The sequence below is a fragment of the Anarhichas minor genome, unplaced genomic scaffold (genome assembly GCF_050575085.1).
Source record: "Anarhichas minor isolate MPS153535 unplaced genomic scaffold, ASM5057508v1 ptg000071l, whole genome shotgun sequence".
In the NCBI taxonomy this organism is placed as follows: Eukaryota; Metazoa; Chordata; class Actinopteri; order Perciformes; family Anarhichadidae; genus Anarhichas; species Anarhichas minor.
This window is the reverse complement of record NW_027466517.1, coordinates 2083042-2092794: the sequence shown is the minus strand read 5'-3', so window position 1 is coordinate 2092794 and position 9753 is coordinate 2083042. Positions and strand designations below refer to the sequence as shown.

Sequence of the window (9753 nt, the reverse complement as noted above, 5' to 3'; positions counted from 1 at the left end):
TTTGTGCAAAATGTTTTCCTTTTTAAGCATCGTTTATAGTGGTCTTTCACTTCAGAGCTGCGTCACTTGAAGTTACCAGAGGAATTATATCTATGGTTTTGAGAGTTTCCAGTTTGTATCCTCCTCATACAAACATTTATAAAGACAAATAAGAAACAACCAAATACAACAATAGAACAAAGCAGAGGTCCAGTCACATGACTAAAATATAGAATAACAAAAAACCCTGTTAAACAAAGCAAACATCAAATCCAAACACGGTGGCGATGTTTAATAAAAACAGTCAAACGTAGATTAACACAAAAAGAAACTTTTTATTTACAAAGTCTGTTGTCGTGGAAAAGCATCATAACTTAAAGATGAAACAGCAGCGAAACGTCACAATAATAATAATAATAATAATACAATATGCTACGACAAAATCCTATTGAATAAAACAGAAAACTGACCAGCTGGACAGATGCGAAGATGTGACCTAAAGTGACGAGATGTGAAGGTTTACAGTTTATGAGTTAACGAGCTAAAAAACATGCTGACACAGCAGAGTAAATGCCTTCTGGTCAGTCGGTTGATGCTGGTTTGAAGAACTTTGATCCTTAAACTGTTCATTTTTCAATGTCAGGGTCAGCGCGTCGATAAAGATGAGTAGATCCTCTGTCGTGTATTTACATGACGTACCTGAAGAGAAAAAAGACACAAAGTCATATCTTCATCATACTAACAGAGAAATCTATATTCTTGTTTTTTTTTTTTATCATAAAAAGGCAATGTCAGTATCAAACTATTTAGACTAATGACCCGGCAGGTTTCATGGGATATAAAAAATGTTTAAAGTGTATACTCGTAATTCATTTTAATATTGTATTCAGAATTAATGCGCACAGATGAACAGACTATAACCGAATTAATAGTGTTCAAAGTAGTTCATCAGACATCTTATTTGTGCACATATCTAACATCCTGTACAAGACACTGATGGAAGAAGTATTAATGTCTTTTACTAAAGTGAAAGTAGCAATATTACGCTGTAAAAAATACTCCGTTAAAAGTAAAAGTTTATATATGTTTTGTAGTTCAATTCTCCACAATATACCATTTTAGTGTTTTCTGTGTAAAACTGTTATCTGTGAAGTGACTACAGCTCTCAGATACATACGTCACTCTGTGATGTAGTGGAGCAGTTTAAATGGAAATACTCAAGTAAATGTACTAGTTACTGTTACTTTCCACCACTGTACTCTGGCTGCACACATTCTGACAAACTTGTGGATCCAAATTAGACGAAGTGGATTCTGTTCCATCCTGTGTCACTTCTTTATTCCCTGAGAAACCTTCCTCATGTTGACTTTAAACTGATATTTAACCACTCGGCCCTATGAGAGGGCTGTGTGTGTGTGTGTGTGTGTGTGTGTGTGTGTGCGTGACCTTGAACTGTGAAGTTCAGCTTCTTCTTTCGGAATCAAGCGTTGGTTGTAAAATGACGTGTTTCTCTACATTTTGCTCTTGATGCATTTGAGGCTCTGGGAGCCGACAGTTTTTCTACCTGTACTGCATTTTATATTTTTTTTTAAGCTATTTTTATTTAGGTTTCTGAAATAAACAGTAGGTTTGTGGTAAAGCGCTTGTCAACGTGAGTGTTAATTCACACCTTACAATAACGGTGTATCTGTATTGTGAAGTCACCTGAATGTTTTACTGTTAACACAGTAACACAAACCGTTAAATAAATAATCTGTTTCAAAATAAAAGCCCTCTAGGGTCTTTCTGTGGACAGAATCCCTTCATTGTTAACGCAAGGCTGTTATTCTGAAATATTTGCAGGACGGTGTTGTGGAAAATGCAGTGACTTGCTCCATTCATTAATAGACCACTGGCCGTTCTTTGTGGATAGTTAGAAACCTGCTCAACCCTTTTCTGTCTAAAATAAATAGAAATGGCATTTATAATGAAATGAAACAGTCTGAAAGGCAAACTAAATGGAGAAAGACGAGCTGGCAGAAGCGACTCGAAGTTTGTGTGTGGACAACGGACTCATGAGAGAAGCAGAAGTTCCATTCTATTCAAGGCTGAACTCTCGGTTCTTCCGTCAACTCACAGCATCGGTGTGTGTTCACAGGGACAGGTGTGGCTTCCTGTAGGTCTGGTTGGTGATGGACAGGCGGGTCAGCCGGGCGCCGTAATAATCCACGATGTAGTTCGATCCGTCAGCGGGACCCACGATCTGCAGGAGGACACACGAAACACAAGAGACGGGTGATGTTTCAGATGCAGGTGGGAAATAATATCAGCATGCAGAGTGGAAGAACCTACAGCCATGTGTGTGTGTGTGTGTGTGTGTGTGTGTGTACAAATCTGCCTTTTGTTAATGTTGTAAATAATGTCTATTTTGTTTTTGTAAATTAGAAGTCCCCAAACGTTTCTCCTGTTCGATAAATTACGTGATTTGTTCCCCAAAAGATGAAATAAATGATATATTTTAAGGACATGTGTGTTTCGGACTAAATTAATCACCATTTCACTTAAGTTTAAAATCCCTGATCCGTGGAACACGGCTGACCCCTCGCATGGTGTTTAATCCGTCCATCCATCCATTGTTGGACCCCCGTCGCACCTCCTCGTGATGGATCTCCGGCCTCTATTATCTAAAACGTTTGAACAGGAAGGAGTGATTGGTCCCTTCACCTCCCGTTTCCCCCCCTCTTCATCCGTCTGTCTCCGTCCTCTCAGAGTCCATTAGGGAACTTCTAGAAGCATCATTCATCCTGCGGCCCACAGAGGGACGTGGCGCTGCAGGAAGGATGGACGTAAATAATAACGAGGCGGCCCCCGACTCCTGTTTATTCATCAGCCTTCCCACCAGGCGGTTGGCCGCTAAAAATATGAGGCTCGTCCGCTGAAATGGATCCTCCGAGAAACTAAGAACTCTTCATCACGGGTGTCGCTCTTTAAAGTGGACATGAGACAAGAAGCCGAGTGTGTCGGTGTGTGTGTGAGGATGAGACACGCAGCTCAAGTCATATATGTATATATATATATACATACATACATACGTATATATATATGCATACGTATATACGTATATACATATATATACACACATACGTATATATATATATACACACATACGTATATATATATACATACGTATATATATATACACATACGTGTGTATATATATATACACATACGTATATATATATATATACATTATATACATTATATATTATTATCGCGTTAACGCATTCATTAATTAACGGCGACAATTATTTTATAGCGCGTTAACGCATTTTTTTATTTTTTATTTATTTTGAAAGTCCGTTGCTCACTGGCAGCGGTGGAGAAATGGAGACTACTGGACATCGCTGCGGTAAAGTCAGCAGACACTCAGATCTCCGTGGTCAACTCAGCAGACACTTACACTTTAGTGCACCTATATGCTGAAATTCACCGTAAACGCATTCAAACGGCACAGATCAGGAGCGAGCGAAGGAGTTAGAAAGTTAGCGGAAAGTTAACGTGAGACAACATCCGGTTTCTTCAGACGAACATCCGGTTTTCAGAATAAGATGCCAACAAAGTATGAATTATATTCACATTAAGTATAAAACATGCTGCATCTTGTGAGTTAAAGGGAAAATACACCTAAATTGTGCGTAAAGTGTCTTTATTCTTTGATCGCTGGGTAACCATCATCACCTCAGAGTTACAGCATTATATTGATGAACAGTAGAGCTGCATTCACATGCTCTGACTGTCATGAAGACAGTCAAAGCATGTCAGACATTTTTGCTGAAACGTGCTGAAACATTTTATTCCTGTTGCACAGCAGTGGAACGTTTCACATACAGTCACACACTGAGCACAGATAGTGAGCTTGTCTAGCTTTTGAGGATCTTTTGGTCTACCTCACTTTGTCAGGCAGGTCCTATTTAAGTGATTTCTTGAGTGAGAACAGGTGTGGCAGTAATCAGGCCTGGGTGTGGCTAGAGAAATTGAACTCAGCTTTCCAAAGATGTGATAAACCACAGTCAATTTATGTTTTAACAAGGGGGGGCAATCACTTTTTCACACAGGGCCATGTAGGTTTGGATTTTTTCCCCCCCTTAATAATAAAAACCTTCATTTAAAAACTGCATTTTGTGTTTACTTGTGTTATCTTTGTCTAATATTTAAATTTGTTTGATGATCTGAAACATTTAAGTGTAAATAAGAAATCAGGAAGGGGGCAAACACTTTTTCACACAACTGTATACTGTGTATATATATATATATGTTGGTTTTTAAATAGACAAAAAGCAATTGTTTATTCATTATTTTGTGAAAGAAAATAATTTACAAATGTTGACGATGGATAAATCTTGAACGTGAAAGTTTATTTTAGTACTTTAACAAAATACTCTTTTGTCCGAAAAAACTCGGACTTGAAAGTACTTTGAAAAAAAATAAAATCATAATGCATAATTCTGTTATTATTCTGCCTCTTTCCTTTAAGGGTTATTGTAACTAGGGTGTTAGTTTCTACAATGTTTATAAAATATTTGTAGACCATATAATGAATAAGTTAACTGCTAAAATAATCAAGAGATAATATAAATTCAAAGCTCCTCAGCTATTGGTGGAAACATTTCTTTAGCAAGAAACCAGAGAAATGGGACATTTGATGACATGACCATTGTGTGTGTCTGTAGTCTGGGTGTCCACCAGTACCCGACTGGGTTGTGACTCACCTGCATGGCGATCAGTATGAAATCGATCAGCGTACCGATTCCACAGAAGCCGACAGTGCAGAACTTCAAGAGTCCTGAGAGAGACGACGAGTGAGTGAGTCAGCTTGTATGAATAAAGGAAACGACGGCTCTGTGAGTTTAACAGGTTTCATGGCTCATTTAGAATGAGCCGAGTGGTAAAGATGCTACCGTACATCTGCAATGTCCCGGGTTCAATGCTGAGGACCTCGTTGCAGGTCATTGGGGCTGAAGCAATCCGTCTATTAACAGAGAATTTATTCTGATAATTAACTGATTGTTTTAAAGCAATTTTTTTTTTTTTTTATTATCATAAATGATTTTCTGCTTTTGTCTGTTTTTATAATCACAGTAAATTGACTATCTTTGGGTTTTGGACTGGTGGTCTGACCAAAACAAGACAGACAATTCACTGATTCACCCACGAAACAATCGCCAATTCATCAACAGTGAAAATAATCATTAGTTTCAGCCCGACATGTTGTGTTTACTTACAGTGTATTCTATCTAATATAAGTAAAATGTAAAAATGATGTAAAATTCAGAATGTTTGGAGCCTGGCAGGTGTGATCAATAACTAATAAACAATTTGTGCTCTTGAATTAATAAATCTCAAATGTTAGCGGAGATTTTAGGTTCGAGACAAAAGTTCCACTTAACATAAAAAGGTCCTGCTCCTCAGAGGATGAACCCTTCTAGATTTCAATGAACACATGATTACAAACTTTAGCTCGTTTATATAGTGGCTGTAATGAACTCTGCAGCCTGTAGGAGGGCGCCATCACAACAGTGCACTGTTGAATCGTATTCTCCAGGTATATCAGTCTGCTCTGTGGAGCTCTTTAACAAAACCCGCCTGAGAAATTATTCGTATTTATAGAAATATCAATCTGACTTGGCTCTGCTCGGCTCGGCTCTGCCAGGGCCGACCTGTGCCAAATCATGGCAGGTGTTCGTCGGTGCAGCTGTCCTCCATCCAACACCTGACAGCCCACCCACACACCCCCACACACACACACACACACACACACACACACACACACACACACACACACACACACACACACACACACACACACACACACACACACACACACACACACACACACACACACACACACACACACACACACACACACACACAGCCTTTCAGCCCTTTATCTTACTGCAGGTGTCTCATTAAAAGAAGGACTCAGTCTGCTGATAATAACTCGTCCTTGTTATTCTCCGGGTTATTATGGTCTATAGTGTGTAGATCAGTGACAAACAAAGACTCATTGAATTCAATTTTGAATTCAGGCTGGAGAAAATTAAAAAACACACACAAATGTGAAAACTGTTAAAGAGGAACCCCAACCAGATCTTTTTATCAGCACATTTAGACTTCCTGAAGCTGGAGTGTATTCAGCTGCAGGTCCTCTAACGTCCACTAGATGGCTCCTAGAAAACTCTGACCGTACTGAAATGACCGTGAAAACCCCAAACTTCTTGTTACGAAGCCTCCAGTTTTAGCTCTCAGCAGATAATTTTACGTCCTCCAATTAGACTTTAAGTGGAGAGTTTGAACATGACTACGTTTGTCTGTTCACTCGCATTACATAAAACCATAGTTCCTCTCCTCCCTCTGTCGGGACTGTCTGTCCAGGTTTAGAGTTTTCTCCCTCTCAGATTCTGCCTGCACCATTATTTACATATTTTTGATTGTAAATTTCTATCCTTTGTTCCTTTTCTTACCATGTTTATTGTCATAAAACTAAAATATTGAGGCAAATTCTTTGTGTGTAAAAACCTACTTGGCAATAAACTGCATTCTGATAAAATGAAGCTGAATGGAGTTTAGTTTTTGCTGCTCTCAGCTTTGAAAAATTACGTTTAACATCGAGGCGTTGCGCGACTCTGTGTGTGTGTGTGTGTGTGTGTGTGTGTGTGTGTGTGTGTGTGTACCTAGAGCAGGGTATCCCAGGTAGAAGCGATCTGCCCCCAGCCAGCCCAGGAACAGAGACAAAGCCACAGCTACTTTGTAGGAATAACCGCTCCTGGGAGAAAAGACACAATTATTATTTTCAGAGTGATCGATAATGACTATTACGATTATAATAGACAGTCAAAATGATCATAGTGAGCATGATTTTTGCGTGTTGTTGCATTTGTCAAAACACTTAAAAATGCTCCACAATGAAGTTACAAAAAAAATAAAACTGGTTAATTCAACCCTGCAGCCAACAGTTTATCCTCTCCACAGGAATCTGCTGGTGTGTTTGTGTGTGTGTGTGTGTGTTTGTGTGTGTGTGCACTCACACGTTCCTGCAGGGGGTGGTTTTGTTGAAGCCCACCTCCTCACCACTGAACCTGAACTCCGTCCCGTTGGAGAGCCGACAGCTGATGTTCGGAGCTGGAAGGCACTCCACTGTAAACACACACACACATATTGTGAACTATTGAATATGTCAGATTTCCATCAATATTCCCTGTCATGAGTTTATTCCCGTTTAGACGGTATCCTAGTTTGGTTTATGTTCATCTTGTATTCTATTTTACTCTCGTCTTCTCATAATGCCTTGTGTATATCTGGTCTTAATGACTTTGTTATGTCTTATTTTGCATCAACTTTCCAGTTGTTTATTGTCATATGCACAACAATTACAGACAAGCAGTCACTGGATAATGAACATAAGACTCCGTCCGACAAAGCTCAGTAAATATGTACAAAAACAGAAAAAACATGCAAGTAAAAATGAGAATCTGCAGAAGTTAAAATATAGGGATAAAATTAAATTTGGTGTGTCAGATAAAGTGAATGAACAGTAAACAGTAATGAGAATAAAAAAAAATATATAGATATATATATTATATGTACTTTTTCGCTAAGCGAAGGGTCAACTGTTGTTAAACTTGCTTTGCCTCCTCTAAAAGTTCCAGTGGGATTTCAAACCATGGAGGTCAAAGGTCACGAGATGCTACGGACAGGGTGTTGGAAACACAAAACACATCTGACACAGAAGAGTGTCACTACTCGTGGACTTATCCACTTTATCCCGTGGGACTGAAAAGACTTTGATGGATGTGACATCAGCGGACAACGGAGTCTGTCAGGTCATGTGACTCACTCACCCCAGGCCGTCATGTCCCTGCAGTTCTCCGGCTCCTGAGTGGCTTCGTCGATCTTCGGGTCGTTGCAGAGATACATGAGGAGAGTGAAGGAGACCCAAACAGCTGCTGACTGACTCAACGTCATCGACACAACAGAATGAAACCAACAGGAGGTGCAGCGTGTGACATGCAATCATGGTGGAGAACATCAACAGCAGGGGCCAGATGTAGAAACAGAACCATGTGTGATACACCGTACGGTATGAGCAGCTGCTAGACTTCAGACCAGGCCTACACACAGTTTACCAGAAACATCTGCAGGGGAAATGGTTGAATATAAGTTGAGAGTAAACATTGAGTGTTTAGGTTGCTTTGCACTGTTTCTTAATATGTTGAAGTCCACACAGCTTTGTGCTAAATGTCATTCAAATGTGCATTTATGAACTTAGTTTTAAACGATTTGGGGGATGTATTTTATTTTTAATTGACATTTAGCCATTGTTTAGCTGTTAAATATCTTTTGATTCCATTCTGAATTGCAAAGCACTTTATAAAGCCCGTTTCAATATGAGCTCTATTATATATTACATTACTTTATCATTTCTTTTCCTTGAGCGTTTTAATTAGTTTTTTCTTACTTGCAGCTGGATGAGGGGCAATTTGTTTTATGTGTAAAGAAGCTGTACGTAGTTAGTACATCTTAAACTGAATATATTATAACTGACTACATACAGCTTACTTTCGTTATAGTAAGTTACTATCCGACAATGAAAAAGTGAATAATACAAAACAGCAACAATATTTTATACAGCGGTACTAATATTCATGTGGTAACGTTTTATCTGCTGAATTAGCTAACCTAGGTGTTGTCAACAAGGCTAAGCCAGCTGCGGCTAACGTTAGCGACCGCTATACGGCGATTAATCTTCCGTTAAATCAGAGTTACGTAACCACACAGTCATTAAAGGATATTGTCCGAGTCTTAGGTTGTCGCAGCTGTCCACCTCCTCCGCCAGAACGAGCTTTAAATGAGAGTAAACACAGTAAAATAACAAGCTCCAAATCCCGGAGCGTAAACAAACCAGCCGTCTCCGGGAGGACGCCATGTTTAACTGTCACGTGACACTGTGGTGCGTTCAAGACTATGGTGGAAATGGTAGTACAGATGTCTGCGATGCTCAGTGTCAAATAAGGTTCTAACGACGAAGAACATTTTAAGATCATCTTTTTACGACTGTTATTTATATGAGCATGTTATTGACTATTTTTTATTTTCCATGTCTAACAAGACATTGCTATTGCCATTTCCGTGCATTTATTACTTAATTTATTAATTTACTTAGGATATATATATATATACAATGTTTATATAGATGTTTTTTATTCTACAGTATTCTATCATACATATGGTCTATTGTTAGTTGCTCTCTGGAACAAGGCACAAAATAATGTCACGACACATTATACTGTGTTTGAGTGTGTACCTGACAAATAACGGTGATTTGATTTGATTTGTTAAATTACAGAGGACATGAATGCGCCACACGAGTGGGTACATTTATTTTTTCAAGCAACTTCATTGAACTATGAAAAACGTGAATTTAAACAAAAATGCTGCGTTTACAACAGCTGTAGAGTGGCAACATAATGCAAAAACAATATAGAAAATATAATACATGAATTGTAACAAAATATGCAAAACAACTAATATCTTCTACTTAAGTTAAGGTAGGAATACTAGTCTAAAAATACTCTATTACAAGGAAACATCTTGAATCAAAAACATTTAAATAAAAGTACATTAGTATTATCAGTACAATGTTTTAATGTAGCCTATCGAAAGTAAATGGTGAGTGGTTCCTTTATTATTATATTATATGATTCTGTTTTATTGCTAAATAAAGCATTTCAGAGTATT

General features: G+C 38.5%; 1 protein-coding gene across 1 annotated transcript; it reads right to left on the bottom strand.

Annotated features, from left to right (window-relative positions):
* Positions 1-294: 294 nt before the first annotated feature.
* tm2d1 (TM2 domain containing 1) lies at positions 295-8969 on the bottom strand. The gene is made up of 7 exons (XM_076079233.1): positions 8808-8969; positions 7857-7930; positions 7044-7152; positions 6690-6781; positions 4728-4801; positions 2096-2221; positions 295-678 (listed from the first exon to the last, which is right to left on the bottom strand). Exons 1-6 carry the CDS (start codon positions 8939-8941, stop codon positions 2111-2113), a joined length of 594 nt encoding a protein of 197 aa, XP_075935348.1. The 5' UTR covers positions 8942-8969; the 3' UTR covers positions 295-678; positions 2096-2110.
* Between the last annotated feature and the right edge of the window lie 784 nt (positions 8970-9753).

Excerpts from the sequence above, each read along its gene's own strand:
- tm2d1 (XM_076079233.1), bottom strand. The coding sequence starts at position 8,941 with ATGGCGTCCTCCCGGAGACGGCTGGTTTGTTTACGCTCCGGGATTTGG. Across the intron at positions 7,931-8,807 it reads GACAACCTAAGACTCGGACA|GTATCTCTGCAACGACCCGA; the intron begins ATATCCTTTAAT and ends CACTCTCCTCAT. Across the intron at positions 7,153-7,856 it reads CAGGGACATGACGGCCTGGG|TGGAGTGCCTTCCAGCTCCG; the intron begins GTGAGTGAGTCA and ends GTGTGTTTACAG.